Source organism: Mobula hypostoma, chromosome 3, assembly GCF_963921235.1.
Source record: "Mobula hypostoma chromosome 3, sMobHyp1.1, whole genome shotgun sequence".
Taxonomy (NCBI): Eukaryota; Metazoa; Chordata; class Chondrichthyes; order Myliobatiformes; family Myliobatidae; genus Mobula; species Mobula hypostoma.
The window spans coordinates 144,590,252-144,610,864 of NC_086099.1; the positions used below are offsets into that span (position 1 = coordinate 144,590,252).

At 42.6% G+C, this 20,613-nt stretch overlaps 1 protein-coding gene across 1 annotated transcript in view; it reads left to right on the forward strand.

The window, feature by feature from the left end:
- Positions 1 to 5,176: 5,176 nt before the first annotated feature.
- Positions 5,177 to 20,613, forward strand: part of si:dkey-256h2.1 (uncharacterized protein LOC337520 homolog) — a 203,331-nt gene continuing 187,894 nt past the window's right edge. Inside the window, exon 1 of the mRNA XM_063043813.1 lies at positions 5,177 to 7,189. Within this exon, the coding sequence (XP_062899883.1) occupies positions 6,639 to 7,189 (551 nt within the window). The 5' untranslated portion in view covers positions 5,177 to 6,638. The remainder of the gene's footprint in view (positions 7,190 to 20,613) is intronic.

The window sequence follows — 20,613 nt, forward strand, 5'->3', positions numbered from 1 at the left end:
ATACAAGTTTCTTAGGTTATAAATCTCTAAAGTAGCAAAGCCAGTAAATAAAGGCAAATCAATGTTTGGGCAGACACTCTTCATTGTGACTAGAAATAAAGGGGTAGACGCCAGAATAAGAAGGTGTGGAGAGGGGAAGGAGGGCATGCTGGCAGATGATAGGTGAGACTGGGGAGGGGAAAGGTGGTTGGGTGAGGGAGGGGTTCTGATGTGAGAAATTAGGAGGTGATAGATGAAAGAGGTAAAGGGCTGAAGAAGTAGTAAATAAATAAGACAACTGTGGACCATAGAATAATGGGAAGGAGGTGGGGTACCAGAGGGAGGTAATGAGCAGGTCATAAGGGTAGAGGAGGAGGGCAGAAGGGGTGAGAGGGTATCCACAGTGGTGAATGAGTAAAGAAAGAGGTGGGGGAAAAGGAAAGGGAATGATTATCAGAAATTTGAGAAATTGAGATCCATGCCATCAGGTTGGAGACAACCCAGGTGGAATATGAGATGTTGCTCCTCCACCTGAGTTTGTGCTCATCGTGGCAGTCACGGAGGCCATGCAGACGTGCTGTTATGGGAAGTCGAATTGAAACGTGTGGTCACTGGAAGATCCTGTCTGTTGAGAAGGACTGAGTAAAGGTGCTTGACATGACAGGGATGGCATTACCCTTCGCCTTACCTACCTCCCCACCAGTCCCCATATCCAGCACAGTACTCTCAAGTACCTCTGCACAACAGCATGCTACAATCTTTCACCATTAAATAATAAACTGATCTTCCAGTTTTCTTTCCAAAATGGATGACATCCCATTCATCTTACTTGTGAATGTTGAAGATTTGACCCAAAATAGTCATTCAAGGGCTTGGCCAGTTCCTCCTTCTCATCTTTCAAGGGACCTACGTTCACTTTAGCCACCCTTTCTTGCTTTATCTAATTATGAAAAGTACCTGTTTTTATATTTTATGCTTGTTTAATTTCATAACCTACCAAACTCTCAGCATCTCTACTTTTAGTGACTTTGTATGCATAAGCTTTTAGTTTGATGCCCTGCTTTATTTCCTTAGTTATCTAAATCTGGCTCTACCCAATCCCAGTCTTACTGTCGTTGCTTTTAATTGGAATATACTTTTACTGAGCACCACAAAAATTCTCTTCCTCTGCTCCTTAACTATCCTACCATGTGGCCTGTAAACCCTTGTTTATGCATAATTCATTGGCTTTAGATCCAACTATTGCACCCTCCATTTGTAAGAGAAATTCAATCGTACTGTGATCAGTCTTTCCAAGAGGATCCCCAATAACAAGATTATTAATCTTATCTATCTTATTGCACCGGACCAGATCAAATATAACATTTTCCCTTGGAGGTTCACTAACATCTTGTTCAAGAAAGCTGTCATGGAAGCAGACTATGCAGTCCTCCTCAAGACTGCCTCAACCACCTTGATTCACCCAATCTATGTGCAAGTTAACGCAACCCCCTTGTCAACTGCCATTCCATTCTCACATGCATCATAGTTCTTGGCTTATTGCTTCTGCCACTATAATGTTATTGTTCAATGGCCTATAGACTACTCCCATCAGTGATCTCTACCCAGATGGACTCAACATTCTGCTCCTTAGATCTTGTATTGTCTCTCACTATCGCCATGATCTCATCCATAATTAAGAGCCCTACCCTTTTTTCCTGTCTATCCTTCAATATTACCTGATAGCTTTGGATATTTAATTCCCAATCATCTTCACTTTCCAAGCACTTTTCTGTACTGGTCACTAAATCATACCCCTTTGTACTGATATATGCAACAAATTCACTGACCTTGTTTTGAATACTACAGGTATTCAGATAAATGCCCTTACACTCATTGTCCTTTTACATTTAGTAAACCTTGTATCACTTGCATTTGACTTCACTCTGACTTTTCTCCATTCTAATGTTTCCCTGGTCTCTGCATGGCCTTCCTGTCTTTTTGCCTGGACACACATCCCCCTGCCATTTAAGTTTAAATCCTCCCCAACTGCACGACAAACAATCCCTACATGGATCTCGATCCTGCTCAGGTATGGACCATCCAGGTACTGCACCCACCACCCCCAGAACCAGTTCCAGGGCCCAAGGAATCTGAAACCCTCCTCCTGCACCACTGCTCAAGCCAAATATTAATGTTAACTATGCTGTTATTCCAACTCCACTAGCACATGGCACAGATAGCAAATCTAAAATTATTACTTGCAAGGTCCAGCTTTTTAAATTTATCTCCTAGCTCCCAAAATTCAGCTTGTTGGACTGCCTCCTCTTTTCCTATATCGCTGGTTCCTCAATGCACCACAGCAACTTGTTGTCTACACTCCACTTCCAGAATGCTCCACAGCCGCTCTGAGACATCTCTGATCTTTGCACATGGAAGGCAAGAGTTCCATTTGTGGCCTCAGAAACTCCTGTCTGTTCTCCTTACTGTGGATTCCCCTACCACATTAATCTCTGCCACTTTTTCCTGTTGTCCTGTACAGCAGAGCTACTCATGGTGCCATAATCTTGCCGACTGCTGCCTTCCCCTGATGAGCCATCTCCCCCAACACTATGCAAAGCAGTATTTTGGAGGGAGATGACTGCTGGGGTCTCCTGATCTACCTTCCTACTACTGATCTGCCTATTGCTCACCCATTCCCTAACTTTCCCTGAGCCCTTAAACTGTTTTAAAATATTCTGTTTAAACTCACTAAGCATATTATCCACAACAATTTCAGGATCGAGGATACTCCTAAGTGAGCCTTTGCTCAGCTCCAGGACCACCATATAGTCCATCAGAAGCTGCAGTTGTGCACATTCTGTGAACATGTAATCATCAGACACTCTGTCAGACTTTCTAAGTTTTCACATTCCTCAGGAGCGTGTCACGGGGCAGAGCTCAACTGCCATGTTGCTCGGCCTCGTCACTGAAGCCTGTTACTCACCAAAGTCCACACTTAGACAACCAGAAACACTTGACTGGAAAATAGCCCCTCTCAAAATGGCAGATCCAAACCCTGCTGATCTACCTGTGCAATAATGAAGAAAAACTTCCCAGAAACATGCCTTAGCCTCCACTTCTTCTTGCTGAAGCATTCTCAGCCAAGGCTCAGTTTTTCACACTAATCCTGTCCATTCCTGCAATATACGCTCTGTTTAAACCTAGCAATACAAACAAAATGCTGGCAGAACACAGCAAGCCAGACAACATCAATGGAAAAGAGTGCAGTTGATGTTTCTCCATAGATGTTGTCCGGCTTGCTGAGTTCCTCCTGCATTTTGTGTGTGTTGCTTGAATTTGTAGCATTTGCAGATTTTCTCTTGTTACTAATTAAACTCATCTTTTTATTGGCCCAAGTGAAACTCATAAGAAACAAGTCCTGCTCTTTTCAATGCTTCCCACTATCACCTCCAAGCTTCTCACATCATCCCCTTCCCCCTCACCTGGTCTCACATATCCGTGCCAGCTTGTACTTCTCCCCCCCCCCACCCCACCCCACTTCCTTATTGTGGCTCCTGCCCCCTTCAAAATGTCAACTGTTTATTTCTCTTCATAGATGCTGCTTGACTAGCTAAGTTAACTCAGCATTTTGTGTTTTCTTCACTATTTTCAGCATCTGCAATCTCTTGTGTCTATGAAAGGCAAGTAAATGGTTTCCCTTTGCAACTTGACACTTACAATACCTGAGCTAAGAGTAAATTTGTAGCTGACACGCAAATTGCAAATTACTTATATTTGGACAGTAAGGAGCATAGTTTCAGGCACAGAAAGATACTGATCAACTCAGAAGTCAGGCCAAACAATTTAACTCCAGTAAGTGCAAAGTGCTGCATTTTGGGCATGCATAATTAATACCAGGACAGCAGGGAAGACTTAAGAATTTTGCTGTACAAGTCAAAAGATCCCTGAAGGTGGCAGCATGGGTAGACAGGGTGATAAAACATATCCTCATTGGCCAGGGCAGATGATGTATTAAGAGTAGAAAAGTTATGACAGTTTGATAAAACATCAGTGATGTTGTAAGTGTGCCAGTCTGGCTATCACAGCATACAGAGAATGTGATTGATCTAGACATTAACATGTCCATAGAATTAGTGAAATGGAATTAGGTAAAAAAGCTCACTTTCAATTTGGAAATGATTAATGGATGGATGGCCTCCTTTTGCACCAGCAATTTTATGATTAACTTCCTAAATTTATGTAACAGGCAAATTATTATGGTATAAACTCCACTATCAGCAATGCACAAGTTGACACTGTAGCTGACAATTCCCTTCATACATAACCTAAACATTCTATCTCTGCATTGTTGGTTTATTACAGCAGCAAACCATATTGTCTGCTGTACCATGATGCACTGTATGCATCAGCAAAGCTTCTTTAGCAAAAATCTCTTGGTTCTCAGTATAAGAGCAAATACAATGAGTATTGAAACACCACTATATCCGATTACTTTCTGAGTGACTGGGTCACAGTTCAAGAAGATAATGAAATATTGTCCTTGCCACTCTCAAGAATAAAAGTTCCAAACAGTTTTGTTAAAAATAAGGTTTTCTCAGGATTAGCGCACACTCATATTCTGCTTTTTAAAAAAAAAATTCCTTCAGCTGTAATCTCCTTTTTACTTTTCAGAGTTACAGAACTTTTTTTTTAAAAAATGAACACTCTGAAGTTATTATTTTTAACTCAAAACACTCAGGTTCGGATGCCTGAAATGGAGCTGGCTTGGTTGTGAATGCCAACTTCTTCTTGCTGAAGCATTCTCAGCCAAGGCTCAGTTTTTCACACTAATCCTGTCCATTCCTGCAATATACGCTCTGTTTAAACCTAGCAATACAAACAAAATGCTGGCAGAACACAGCAAGCCAGACAACATCAATGGAAAAGAGTGCAGTTGATGTTTCTCCATAGATGTTGTCCGGCTTGCTGAGTTCCTCCTGCATTTTGTGTGTGTTGCTTGAATTTGTAGCATTTGCAGATTTTCTCTTGTTACTAATTAAACTCATCTTTTTATTGGCCCAAGTGAAACTCATAAGAAACAAGTCCTGCTCTTTTCAATGCTTCCCACTATCACCTCCAAGCTTCTCACATCATCCCCTTCCCCCTCACCTGGTCTCACATATCCGTGCCAGCTTGTACTTCTCCCCCCCCCCACCCCACCCCACTTCCTTATTGTGGCTCCTGCCCCCTTCAAAATGTCAACTGTTTATTTCTCTTCATAGATGCTGCTTGACTAGCTAAGTTAACTCAGCATTTTGTGTTTTCTTCACTATTTTCAGCATCTGCAATCTCTTGTGTCTATGAAAGGCAAGTAAATGGTTTCCCTTTGCAACTTGACACTTACAATACCTGAGCTAAGAGTAAATTTGTAGCTGACACGCAAATTGCAAATTACTTATATTTGGACAGTAAGGAGCATAGTTTCAGGCACAGAAAGATACTGATCAACTCAGAAGTCAGGCCAAACAATTTAACTCCAGTAAGTGCAAAGTGCTGCATTTTGGGCATGCATAATTAATACCAGGACAGCAGGGAAGACTTAAGAATTTTGCTGTACAAGTCAAAAGATCCCTGAAGGTGGCAGCATGGGTAGACAGGGTGATAAAACATATCCTCATTGGCCAGGGCAGATGATGTATTAAGAGTAGAAAAGTTATGACAGTTTGATAAAACATCAGTGATGTTGTAAGTGTGCCAGTCTGGCTATCACAGCATACAGAGAATGTGATTGATCTAGACATTAACATGTCCATAGAATTAGTGAAATGGAATTAGGTAAAAAAGCTCACTTTCAATTTGGAAATGATTAATGGATGGATGGCCTCCTTTTGCACCAGCAATTTTATGATTAACTTCCTAAATTTATGTAACAGGCAAATTATTATGGTATAAACTCCACTATCAGCAATGCACAAGTTGACACTGTAGCTGACAATTCCCTTCATACATAACCTAAACATTCTATCTCTGCATTGTTGGTTTATTACAGCAGCAAACCATATTGTCTGCTGTACCATGATGCACTGTATGCATCAGCAAAGCTTCTTTAGCAAAAATCTCTTGGTTCTCAGTATAAGAGCAAATACAATGAGTATTGAAACACCACTATATCCGATTACTTTCTGAGTGACTGGGTCACAGTTCAAGAAGATAATGAAATATTGTCCTTGCCACTCTCAAGAATAAAAGTTCCAAACAGTTTTGTTAAAAATAAGGTTTTCTCAGGATTAGCGCACACTCATATTCTGCTTTTTAAAAAAAAAATTCCTTCAGCTGTAATCTCCTTTTTACTTTTCAGAGTTACAGAACTTTTTTTTTAAAAAATGAACACTCTGAAGTTATTATTTTTAACTCAAAACACTCAGGTTCGGATGCCTGAAATGGAGCTGGCTTGGTTGTGAATGCCAACTCTTATGTTTCCCTGACCTTGGCAGCAGTGGAAACATAACATTTGAACATTGAGAATTGTACAGCAATTTGGGAACTTGAAAACTAAAAATAAGATAAGCGAAACTAAAAGCAGAAATGTGTGTTCGTTAACCAGTAGGAGGTCAGTTCTCTAGCCGGCGGTAGCTCAGTGCAGGAGTGTTTCGATTCCATTGAGCGCTGTCAGGGACAATCCAGTGGTATCGGGGGCGATGCGCCAGCGATTCGGTGCCGTAGTCAGGGGCTGCGGGCTTGTTTTGCTCCTCGGCATTTGCCTCGGCCTATCGAGCAAAGGGTCTGTACCCCCGCCGAGGCCCTGCCATAGATCCGATGGGGCGAGCTGCGAGAATCTATGGCAGCTGAAGCAGCGGATGGTACTGGGCTCGAACTACGATCTGGTCCTGCCGCCGGCCGACGTGGACTCGGGCTCCCGAGCTGGCGACAGCCTAGCCTTGGGGCTCGGCTTGCGGCACGACTGGCAGCCGGAGCCCGGCATGAGTGCGCCACACTTCACGGTCGACACGCTGGACGGGCCACTGACCTTCCCGCCGAGCCAGCAACACAGCCCGGCGTCGCTCATCTTCCACGCCTTCACCAACAAATCGGGTTTCCTGGAGTGCATGTGGGCCTCCGATTCGGCGCTCGCCCCCCTGGTCCACGCACTGCCCAACAACTGCCATGTGGTCTTCATGTCGTTCGACGACAACGCGCCGCGAGACGTCAGGTGGATGAAGCAGCGAATCGTCCAGGTGCTGGAGCGGAGGTGAGGCGACTGCGGCGGGGAACGGTTACCAGGCCCCAGGTCCCAGACCCTGGCTCCTCGCGGGGGTCACTGCGCCATTCACCGCAGGGTGGAGTCAGATCCCACAGTGGGTCGGTAGCTGTCCTCGGAGGGAATGGAAGTTGTCCTGGTGCTGCTTGCCGGATTACTACGGAGTTGTGTCCATCCCCCTTCATTGTGTTGCCAGGGGCATCTCATCAGTGAATTGTTGTTCGCTTAGGTACATACTGTTAGCACTTTAGTTGATAGAAGGAACACCTAGACTTATGATCTGTTATTCAGGACATTCAGGTAGAAAGGAGCAAAGCCTTGTTTTGGTTACCCATATACGAAAATCTGTATTTTCCCCGGAGTTGTATGAAAACTGACCATACTGTTGGCAAGTCTGCCTGAATCCACTGTATGAAAGACTCACCAGTGAAGTTAAAATTAAAAGGAAGGTATTTTATTAGAAATTTATTTTCATTGTTTTATCAATATATCATCTACCACTAGGATTTTTTTTACTTACGAGTACAACTTATTGATCTTGGTAGCTAAACATGTGGAAATTGATTGTGTGCTCGTCATGACGTGAAAGCGTTTTATCTTTAAATAACTTTGAGGAAGTTCAGGATCAACACAGAAAAGGCGTTTTTAATTGATACTAGTGTATATATTTTGGCTATTTATTTAGTTACCTTATTTCATAGTGATTATAGTGGACTATGAATTGTATTTTGCATAATGATTTGGTTGGATTCTGTAGGTATATATGTAACTTCGAATAAATTTTAAAATCCCAAACGCAATGTAGCTTACTGAATATGAGTTAACTATTACTTGATATTAAATTTAAAATAATTATATTATTATGCATAGTATGATAACATTATTTCACAAAAAATAAAATCCATAACTGGTTCTGATTTAGTCTCAGTTGAAGCTACATGGATTTTGTCTCGAGTTGGAGCTGAATTTAATACATTTTTCTCATATTACCACAGAAACTAGATGCAACCTCATTACTAATTTTACATGTTTCAGAGTAGGTAGGGTCCATATTATCAGATGTAAAATTAATTTCGCAAACACGAGGAATTCTGCAGACGCTGGAAATTCAAGCAACACACATCAAAGTTGCTGGTGAACGCAGCAGGCCAGGGAGCATCTCCTAGATTGCATGCAAGCTCGATTTGAACATTTAAGGAAAGTTTGGACAGGTACATGGACAGTCGGGGTATGGAGGACTGTGGTCCTGGTGCAGGTCAATGGGAGTAGGCAGTGTAAATGGTTCGGCACAGATTAGATGGGCTGAAAGGCCTGTTTCTATGCTGACCTTTTCTATGACTCTATGACCAATGTAATACCTCAGCTATAAGAACTGGAGTGGATGGGTTTGTTTTCCTTGGAGGAAAGAAAGTTGAAAAGAGGTCTAACTGAAGTACAAAAAATTATCAGAGCCACTGATAGGGTAGACTTTGACACACTTTTCCTCTTAGCAAATGTGTCTATAACCAGGATGCATAGATTTAAGGCAAGAGCTCGGAGATTTGAGGGAACATTATTTTTTTTACTCAGAGAAATAGATGAAATTAGCAATAAACTAGTGGCAGATCAGAATCAGCATCAGATTTGTTATCACTGACACATGATATGAAATTTGTGGCAGCAGTGCAGCGCAAATACGTAAAAATCTATAAATTGCGAAAATAAATAAATAGAGTGAAAAAGGAATAATAAGGTAGTGTCCGTGGGTTCGTGGACTATTGAGAAATATGATGGTGGAGGAGAGGAGCTGTTCCTAAATGATTGAATGAAGGTCTTCAGGATCATTTACCTCCTCCCTCATGTTAGTAATGAGAAGAGAGCACGTCTCAGATGGTGAGCGTCCTTAGTAATGGATGCCATCGTTTTGAGGCACCACTTCTTGAAGATGTCCTTGATGGTAGAAAGAGTTATGCCTATAATGGAGCTGGCTGAATGTCTAATCCTCTGCAGCCTCTTACAGTCCTGTGCATTAGAGGCTCCATAACAGGCTGTGATGCAACCAGTCATGGTATATCTGTAGAAATTTGCAAGAGTCTTTACTCACATACCAAATCTCTTCAAGTTCCTAATAAAGTAGAGCTGCTGGTGTGCCTTCTTCATGATTCCATCAATGTGTTGAGTCCAAAATAGATTCTACAGTGTTTAATAAGCATTAAGACATGCATGAGTTGAAATGCCATGATTTGTGTGGTACTGAAGACTATGAATCAAGTGTTGAGATAGGGGATGAGTATCAACAGATGTTGGCATACAGATTATGGTGCAAAGGTTCTATTTCCAGGCTATTCTACAGTAAGTCTACAAGAGGATGAACCTTGGGCTTTTGAATTTGGAAAAAATTGTGTCTAGCTAGCACAATGGTAACAAGTTAGTTTGCGCTTTACAACCCAGCAGTTATATGAGCCATGATGGAAAATACAAAAATTAATTTTACGGAGCACACATCAAAGTTGCTGGTGAACGCAGCAGGCCAGGCAGCATCTCTAGGAAGAGGTACAGTCGACGTTTTGGGCCGAGACCCTTCGTCAGGACTAACTGAAGGAAGAGCTAGTAAGAGATTTGAAAGTGGGGGGGGAGGGGGAGATCCAAAATGATAGGAGAAGACAGGAGGGGGAGGGATGGAGCCAAGAGCTGGACAGGTGATTGGCAAAAGGGATATGAGAGGATCATGGGCCAGGAGGCCCAGGGAGAAGGAAAAGGGGGCGGGGGGGGGAAAATGCCCGACCTCCCCCTTGTACCCCATCCGTTATTTATTTATATACACATTCTTTCTCTCTCTCTCTCTCTCTCTCTCTCCTTTTTCTCCCTCTATCCCTCTGACTATACCACTTGCCCATCCAATGGGTTCCCCCCCTCCCCCTTTTCCTTCTCCCTGGGCCTCCTGTCCCATGATCCTCTCATATCCCTTTTGCCAATCAACTGTCCAGCTCTTGGCTCCATCTGTCCTCTTCCTGTCTTCTCCTATCATTTTGGATCTCCCCCTCCCCTCCCCCTCCCACTTTCAAATCTCTTACTAGCTCTTCTTTCAGTTTGTCCTGACGAAGGGTCTCTGCCCGAAACATCGAATGTACCTCTTCCTATAGATGCTGCCTGGCCTGCTGCATTCACCAGCAACTTTGATGTGTGTTGCTTAGGTTGAATGTTTGTATGTTCAAAAATGCTTGAAGGTTGAAGGGGATGTTTGAAGAATGGCTATTGAAGCATATGAGATCTAAGAATTTGTAAACAAGCCAAGTACAAGAGCATGGAAGTTGCACGGAATTTATGTTTTCTGGTTTTGAATGGAGTAATGTATCCAGTTCTAGTCAAGGCACAATAGGAATGATGTGGAAGTCCACCAGAGATAACAAAAAGCATTTACTAGAATGGTTTTAGGATTGAGGAATTTCCACCTCAGGATTAAATTGGAGAACTGAGAGGTTGTTTGCCTTGGAGCTAAGGAATGTTGGGAGGGGGTGCAAGATCTTGATTGGGTTAGAAAAGATAAACAAAGGAAATTTTTCTCCATTACTAGATGGTTTAAAGATCAGGAATAGCATTACAAAATTTGGGGCAAAATATTTAAATGGAACGTGAACATCAGGAAATCTGCAGATGCTGGAAATTCAAGCAACACACAAAAGATGCTGGTGGAACGCAGCAGGCCAGGCAGTATCTATAAGAAGGGGTACAGTCGATGTTTTGGGCTGAGACCCTTCATCAGGACTAACTGAAAGAAGAGATAGTAAGAGATTTGGAAGTGGGAGGGGGAGGGGCAGGGGGAAAATCCAAAATGATAGGAGAAGACAGGAGGGGGAGGGATGGAGCTAAGAGTTGGAAAGTTGATTGGCAAACACATTTTAATTCCACGTCCGATTCCCATTCTGATATGTCCATCCATGGCCTCCTCTACTGTCAAGATGAAGCCACACTTAGGTTGGAGGAACAACACCATATATTCCATCTAGGTAGCCTCCAACCTGATGGCATGAACATTGACACTCTCTAATTTCTGTCAATACTCCTCCTCCCCTTCTTACTCCTTCCCTTATTTAGTTATTTATTATTTTTAAATTTTTTTCTCCTTTCTTTTGCTCTCTTTTTTCTCCCTCTGTCCCTCTCACTATATCTTCCTCTGATGCTCCCCTCCCCCCTTCTTTCTCTCTGGGCCTCCCATCCCATGATCCTCTCCCTTCTTCAGCCTGGTATCGCTTTTGCCAATCAACTTTCCAGCTCTTAGCTCCATCCCTCCCCCTCCTGTCTTCTCCTATCATTTCGGATCTCCCCCTCCCCCTCCTACTTTCAAATCTCTTACTATCTCTTCTTTCAGTTAGTCCTGACGAAGGGTCTCGGCCCGAAACGTCGACTGTACCTCTTCCTATAGATGCTACCTGGCCTACCAGCATTTTTTGTGTGTGTTGCTTGAATTTCCAGCATCTGCAGATTTCCTCATGTTAGCATTTGCTGTGTGTTGCTTAAATGGAATGTGAGATTTTTTTTACCCACAGAGTGATGAGGATGTAGAATTTACAGCCTGATGTAGAATTTACTGAATGATGGTAACATAATCACTTAGTGCTTTTAAAAAGCAAATGTTATAAGCAGTGTTTCAAATAACCAACATCTGCTGTCTACTTGATTTTATACGAGAGACAATAATTTGCTGAACAATTGGTAAAGAGTGGGGGACTGGGGCTGATGGCCCAACCTCTTGTTTCAATGATAATCGAGCTTTGAGTTAATGAATTACCTTTTTTTAAGTGGAACATTCTGTGTCATAATGATACTCTCAAAGTCCCCAAATACAGGAAGCTTCTATATTTTGACGTAGAGATGCTTAGGAAATGGCAGTTTATTGGAGGAGAACTTGCAGGTGCTATTTTACCCTCCAGCTGGGAGCATTTGTACATCTGGGTGGTGTTGTCAAAAAGGTGTCTTGTAGAAGATGTACCCTTTAGCCACAGCGCATGAATAGTGGAGTGATTGCACTTTTATGGTGGTGATTTAGGTGTCAGTTGAATGAGCTGTTTTACTTATGTGCTACATAAGCTTTGAAATGTAGGGAAGTAATTTTCATCTACTGCTGGAATTCAATTCTTCTGTCTGTTTCAGAAAAAGGTCTGGAGCAAGATAAGGTTCTTGGTATCCAAGCTGAGTGGCAGTGATAGGATCGTTGGCAAGTTAGCATTGTTTGACCTATTTATTTATTTATTTTATTAAGTTTTACGTATTGCTACTCTTAAGGTCTTCATGACTATTCATAGCTACTCTTAAGTTGTTGGAAAGCCATCGTCTGGATCTGCTGCACTGCTGTGGATGAAAATACACTGTTGGTAGGGAGTTCCAGGATTTCGATCTGGTATTGAGGAATGAACAACAGTTTATTTCCAATTAGAATGGTGTATGACTTGGAAGGTAACCTGATTCTGGGGGTGGGGGGGGGGGGTTACTTCCGGTATCTGTTGTCGTTCTTTTTAGTGGCAGAATGTGCTGATTTGGAAGGTGCTGTTGGAGTAACATAGTGAAGTAATTGTACATCTTTTGGATGATACACAACTACTGTGTGTTGGTAGCAGAGGAAGTTAATATTTAGATTACTGTGTGAGTTGCTTTATCCTGAATGATGTCAAGACTTCAACGTGTTTTGAAGCTGCGCTTATCCAGGCAAGAGTAAAGTATTCTATCACATTGCTGACTTATGTCTTGTAAATGGTGGAAAAGTTTTGGGTGTGGAGGAGAGGCACTCACGGTAGAATACCCAGCCCTTGAACTGCTTCAAACAGCAATAGTATTAATATAGCTAGCCCAGATGGGTTTCTGATCATTGGTGATGGATCAGATGTTGATGGTGATGAACTCAGCCATGGTAATGACATTGAACATTAAGGATGGTTTGGTTGAACACTCTTTTTGGAGATTATGCTTGCTTGGCATTCTTGTGGCACCAAAGTTATTTCTCATTAATCAGCCTATGTCTGAATGTTCTTGCATGTAATCCTGGACTGCTTTGCTTGTTGGAGGAATGTGAATGGAAACAATTCAGTTCAGAATTTGAATCAATCACCTTGAATGTTACAATGAAAATGAAGATTTGTGAGGATGCAATCATTGAAAATATTATACGAAAGCAGTCCTTTATCTACATTATGTGACTATGCTAATTTTTTTTATTTTTAAAATGGAAAGGGCATTGCCCTGGGACAGTTCCACTCGCAACCTCGGAAGTCCAGGTCCAATGGTACGAGCAGTTGTCATAAACTGCGGTCTTCCTTGGTTGCAGTACATAACCATGACTTCTTCTGTGCTTCATCATGCTTTTTGCTCTTCATGAAGCACCATACAACTCCCATTTGGGCCTTTGGATCTCAGTGTTGATCTCATCTGCCCAGTCTGCCGGAATTGACTTTAAATACTAGGACAGGCATGTTTCTATTTCACCAGCAATGAGGTCTTCTGGTTACACCCACCTGTTTTAGCCCGCCTGTTGAAGCGATGTACTGGGGTGTGGTCCCTGTCTTGGAGCTACTTGGAGCCACAGGTGAGAGCTGAGTTTCTGATGGGGACCAAAGGTGAGTGAGCTGCCCCAGAATGGACACAACAAGCTCTTCATATGAGGTGCTACCCATCCCCTGGACACCCCATACACTGCAGTGTCCACTGGATGAATTCCTTTGGCGAGAACAATTAGGAACTAATACACAGTTTTATAGTGCTGTAGTAGCATTGGTAGTGTTCTAATTTGTTCTTTATTTCATTTAAATACATAATTTGTTACTCAGTTACTCATCTTTTTTATACCTTTTTAACTATTTCCATGAAACTTTGGTTAATTGGGCCAAAGGTTCTGGCCCTAATGTGTCCCAATTAACCAGAATCCACTGTACTCACTGATAAATTATCTAGAACAAATACCAGTACATATGAACATAAGAAACAGGTATAGGACGCACAGCATATCAAGCCTGATCTGTCAATCAATAAAATCATAGAGCTCTAAACTTTGGCATCTATTTTCCTGTGCAATTACCATAACCCTTGATTTCAGCAGTGGTAGCCCTCTGAACCTGTTCTGCTATTCACAGCATTTCTGTACCTTAATTTTGGCACATGGCCAAGTGGTTAAGGCATTGGACTAGCTACCTGAAGATCGTGAGTTCGAGCCCCAGCCGAGGGAACATGTATGTCCTTGAGCAAGTCACTTAATCACACATTGCTCTGCGATGACACTGGTGCCAAGCTGTATGGATCCTAATGCCCTTCCCTTGGACAACATTGGTGTCGTGGAGAGGGGAGACTTGCAGCATGGGCAACTGCTGGTCTTCCATACAACCTTGCCCAGGCCTGCGCTCTGGAGAGCGAAGACTTTCCAGGCGCAGATCCATGGTCTCGCAAGACTAACGGATGCCTTAAAATTTCACATACCTGCTTTGACTGCATATATGCTTTTTATAAATAAAGATTACATCAGAAAATACTTGAAACAGTTAGCAGGTCAGAAATTAGAGTTAACATTTCAGATTGAAGACCTTTGTCAGAACTGGGAAAGAGAGAAACAATTTAGTTTTATGTTGCAGAGAGGGTGGAGGAGGAATGGAAAGGACAAAGGGATATCTTTGATCGGGAAATGTCAGGTTGCCACTTTCTACAACTTTAGTTCTCCATCCCCCACTCTCATTTTGACCTTCCTGAGACTTCTGCACCATTATAATGAAACTCAATTTAGGTTCAAAGATTACCACTTCTGGAATCAGCATCAAAATCAACAACTTTAGGTAAATGTTTTATATCTTTATATTAGAATTGTTTTACTGCAAGTCAACTAATTAAAATATTATCTCCCTCCTCCTCCCCCTTCCCTTTTACCCCTACCCATTCCCCTCTGCCCCTCCCCTCTACCCCTTCCCCGCTACCCACTACCCCACTTCCCTTCTATCCCTCTACCCCCTTCCCCCTCCCCCCTTCATCAGCAACTTCTCTTGCTTCACCCTATCACAGTCCATCCCATTGTTTTACCCATCCCTCTCTGTAAGTTAAACTGGTGTTTTTTTTATTAAGGGTAGCATCGACCTATCATAGCAGTAGTGAAGGGGGTTGCATATTTTAATTTAGATCTGCACCTGAATGCATGAGTGAAAGATCTTGTAACAATTGCTTCTCCTAAATATGGAATGTTTGGTTACAAATCACCCAACTGGCTCCAAAGTATCCTAACTGAGAACAACATTTTAATAATGCTGATGTACACAGTGCTTAAATACTTATGGTTTTCTTCTGTGACTCATTACAATAAAATCCTGATATTTATTGAAGCCTTAAATTCAGCGGCATTGTTATAACCTTAGTAGTATCATTCTACAGCCTTGGAAGATCTTGATGTAGATGTTGGTACAATAACAAAGGCAGCCACTTTTTCTGGCTAGACTCTAGAGCAGGGGTAGGCAACCCACGGCCTGCGAGCAAATATTGGAATACTATGCTTATCCAGTCCGCGAGTGATTTTTCTTTATTCTGAGTGTTTCACGCGACCACACTGATGGACATGCATGGTGTCTTGTTACACTGGTCCCAGGTTCCGTTTTGTTCCAAACCAAACACTGGTATATATGAATGACGGGAGGGCAGACTACCTTATTAATATGTATTAGATACTCTCCGTGCACGTACAGGTTTTCGGATGGGATTGTTCAAATTTATAAACAGAAACAGCGTCACTGTGTTTTAACAAGAAATCCACGCTAAATATCCAGCTATTTACATGTGCTATGATACTTGTTGAATAACTGACGTTTCGAAATAAAATCGAAGAAAAAAAATTCCAATGGCAATGAATGCAAAACGCAGGAAGGTAGACACTGAGTGCCGAAATTTCCAAGACAGTTGGACACTAGACTACTTCTTCATCGAGCAAGCTGGGAAACCAGTTTGTCTCATTTGCCTAGAAAATGAGACAAAGGTCCAAGAATTGAGAAAAGAGTTTTCATCTTGTTTTGCTGATTTTCCCTTGCATGCAAATGAGTTCAAGCTGTTTGCTACTCCATTTGATGTGGAAGTGGACACTGCATCAGAAATTTTTCAAATGGAATTTATTGAGATGCAGTGTGACAACATATTGAGATCGAAATTTCATTCTGAAGATGTGTTAGTGCTTGACTTCTATGGAAAATACATTCATCCAAGTGGGAAGTATCCTAACTTAGTGGACCATGCAGAAAAGATGGCATCATTGTTTGGCAGCACTTTATCTGTGTGAGCAATTATTTTCAAAAATGAAACACACCAAGAACCATTTGAGAACAAGATTGACTGATGCCCATCTGGATAATGTCTTGCTCTTGGCATCAACAAGTCTGACACCCAATATTCAGAAGCTTTCAAGCAACAAACAGCATCAAGTTTCACGTTGATTTATCGACTGTTTGCATTAAAATTTTCTTTTTTTATTATACTTAATTTATCACCATTCAATGCATCATGTTCATACGTTTTATGTTTAAAGATTCTTTGTATCCTTTTAATAGATTCAAAAGATGCCTTGATTGAAATAAATTGCAACTAAACTGAGTTCTTTGATTACTAATTGGTATCCTTGGTTAAGCACAAATGATTTTCTGGCATGCGTTATTCATTAATTTGAGGCAAAACATAACTAGATGTATTTAAATGGATATTCCCATATTTCAAGTTTTTTATGGCATTTATCTGGCCCACCGTCCGTCCGCTCATTAATACGTGATCCGGCCCACAGAGGCAAAAAGGTTGCCGACCCCTGATCTGGAGCTTACTTTGTTTGCCGGGCTGAGCAAATATTCATTACAGAGAAATGAGCATTACAACTGTACCAACACTGTGATTTTCACTATCTTTTGAAATAGTGTTAATGTGATTCTAATGAATGTAAGCCAGACTTTGATAATATGTGCTGAAGGCTTGGAAGGGGTACTTTAGCGGAGTTTCTGACTTTTTATTGAGTCAGTTAACATGAACATGTTCAATATCAGAGTGAGAAGTTTATTGGTTACCACTGATGTAACCCTGATGAATTGTATACCAAACTAGTATCCATTAGTACATTTGCTGCGCAAAATCCAGCTCAATACTTTCATTTCAGTTGACTCAGCACTTTGGACAAAAGTTGCAGATTTCGACACTTTGTGTGAAATTTTGCTCCCTTTATATAGTTACCTACTAACTATATACAGTAGCAACAATATGACCAACTTGCACATTCCTGCTATCTGAGAGGGAAAGGGGGATGGGAAATTGAGGGGGGTGGCGGGCAGTTGGGGGGGCATTCCTGGAAGTTTGAGAAATTGATGTTGGTGCCATCAAGTTGTATCCAAACGGGATACAAGGCGTTGTTCCTCCAACCTAAATGTGGCCTCATCACGATAGTGGAGGAAGCCATGGATGGACATATTGGAATGGCGATGGGAAGTGGAATTAAAATGAGTTTAAACTCCTCAGCATTTTTTCTCCAGTCCTGCCGAAGGGTTTTTGCCCAAAACATCAAACAGCATTTTGTGCGTGTTGCTTGGATTTCCAGCATCTGCAGATTTTCTCCTGTTTGTAGCCTCCTCAACTGCCTGTGGCAAAGATTTCCACAGGTTCAACACCCACTGGCTAAAGAAATTCCCTGTCATCTCCATTCTAAAAGGACGCCCCTCTATTCTGAGGCTGTGTCCACTGATCTTAGACTCTCCCCTCATAGGAAACATTCTCTTCACATCCACACTATCAAGGCCTTTCACCATTCAATAGGTTTCAATGAGGTCATCCCTCATTCTTTTGAATTTGAGTGAATACAGACCCAGAGTCATCAGATGCTCTTCATCTGACAAGCCATTCAATCCTGGAATCATTTTCTTAGAACCTGCACTTAGGCACTTTCTTAGGCACTCAAACCTGCTCACAATACTCCAAGTGAAACCTAACCATTGCTTTATAAATTTCAACATTGCATCCTTGCTTTTATATTCTAGTCCTTTTGAAATGCATGCTGACACTGCATTTGCCTTTCTCACCACAGACTCAACCTGAAAATTAATCTTTAGGGGACTCTGCACAAGGACTGCCAAGACTCCTTGTGTCTCAGCTTATTGTATTTTCTCTCCATTTAGAAAATAGTCAACCCTTTCATTTCTTCGACTAAAGTGCATGACCATACACTTCCTGACACTGATTTCCATCTGCCATTTCTTTGCCTATTTTCCTAATCTGTCTAAGTCCTACTGTAGCCCCTCTACTTCCTCAAAGCGAAATGCCCATCCACCTATCTTCATATCATCTGCAAACTTTGCAACAAAGCCACCAAGTCCATCGTCCAAATAGATAGATAGATAGATATACTTTATTAATCCCGAGTAAAATTTGGTTTCGTTACAGCCGCACCAACCAAGAATAGAGCGTAAATATAGCAATACAAAAAAACTCCAACAATCAAACACCAAAATGCAAACTATGCCAGATGGAAAGTAAGTCCAGGACCAGTCTATTGGCTCAGGGTGTCTGACCCTCCATGGGAAGAGCTGCACGTTCGATGGCCCTCCCGTGCCACCAAGTGTTGTATCACGGTGGAATGTGGCCGAAGTCCAACAGTAAAAAGCTGATGTATAACACAAATCATTGATGTATAACGTAAAAGGAATCAGAACCACCACAGACCCCCATGGAACACCGCTAGTCGCTGGCAGCCAGTCAGAAAGGCTCTCTTTAGCCCCACTCTTTGCTTCCTGCCAATGAATCAGTGCTTTATCTATGCTAGATCTTTCCCGTAATACCATGCAAAGCTTGTTAAGCAGCCTCATGTGTGGCACCCTGTTAAAGGCCTTCTGAAAATCCAAGTACACAACATCAGCCAATTCTCCTTTGTCCATCCTGCTTGTTACTTTTTTAAAGAATTCTAACAGATTTGTCAGGCAAGATTTTCTCTATGGCTTGTTTTATCATGTACCTTCAAGTGCTCTGAGACCTCATCCTTAATAATTGACTACAACATCTTCCCAACCACCGAGGTCGGACTAACTGGCCTATAGTTTCCTATCTTCTGCCTCTCTTCTTTCTTGGTAGTGACATTTGCAATTTTCGCAAGTGTCTTTTGGAACTCCAGAAAGTGGTCCACAGCAGGGGTGATTGATAAGTTTCTGGCCTAAGGTAGAAAGAGATGAGTTATACAGCTCTCGTTACATGCATGTGCAGTTCAACTCTTTGAGTGATTATGCAGGAAGTTTGAAGTTAATTAACCACTTTCTGGAGGTCCAAGGTGCCGACTTCTACAAAGAAGGGATCCATATGCTCCACGACCGCTGGACTAAATGTGTAAGTGTAGGAGGGGACGATGTGTAAAAACAAATGTGCTAGGTTTTCGAAAGTTATTTCATCCTCCGTCGGATTCACGCCTGCAATCGCCGTTTTTTTGACTTTGTCATGTTAGGCAAAGATCGCGAGATCCTACATCTACGGACTCCAGAGCCTGCCGGCCCTGACGCTAGCAGGCATGAACTTCAGATTGCGGCTCCTGCCATTGATCTCGGCGGCTCCAACACCTCAGGGCATATTCAAAACCCGGACTCCAGCAACGACCATGGACACATTCGAAGTGATTGTGCAACCACCAACTGCGACTCCAGCCTTGAACTCCGGGCCGGGTCTTTATGTGCTGCTATTGTGACTCCCGTCTCCCCTTCCCCCACCACCACTCCGCAGCCCCGTCTTCCTCAGATCCCACCGTCAACTCCTGGGCCCTCAGAGGCTCCATCTTCCTCTCACCCCAACCCTCCCCTCTCCACTGACACCACCAGCCTCCCCACTCCCCCCTCTGATCCCAGCTCTCATCCGTGCCGGGTCTTTACCATCCCCTCCGACCTTCAACTGTCGGAGGCAGAACGCTCTGTTCTCAGTAAGGGCCTCACGTTTGTCCCCCTTTGCCCACACCTCAACGAGTTCCGTGTTCGCCACGATGCAGAACTTTTCTTCCGCTGTCTCCATCTCCGAGCCTACTTCTTCGGCAAGGACTCTTCCACCCCCACCGATGACCCCTTCTCCCGTCTTCAACCCTCCTCTTCTTCATGGACACCCCGCTCTGGTCTTCTGCCTACTCTGGATCTCTTTATTGCTAACTGCCGACGGGACATCAACCGTCTCGTCTTCACCGCACCTTGTCCCCATTCCAACCTCACTCCTTCGGAACGCTCTGCTCTCCACTCCCTCTGCACTAATCCTAACCTTATTATTAAACCCGCCGATAAGGGGGGTGCTGTTGTAGTCTGGCGTACTGACCTCTACCTTACCGAGGCACAGCGACAACTCGCGGATACCTCCTCTTATTTACCCCTCGATCGTGACCCCACTAAGGAGCACCAGGCCATTGTCTCCCACACCATCACCGACTTTATCCGCTC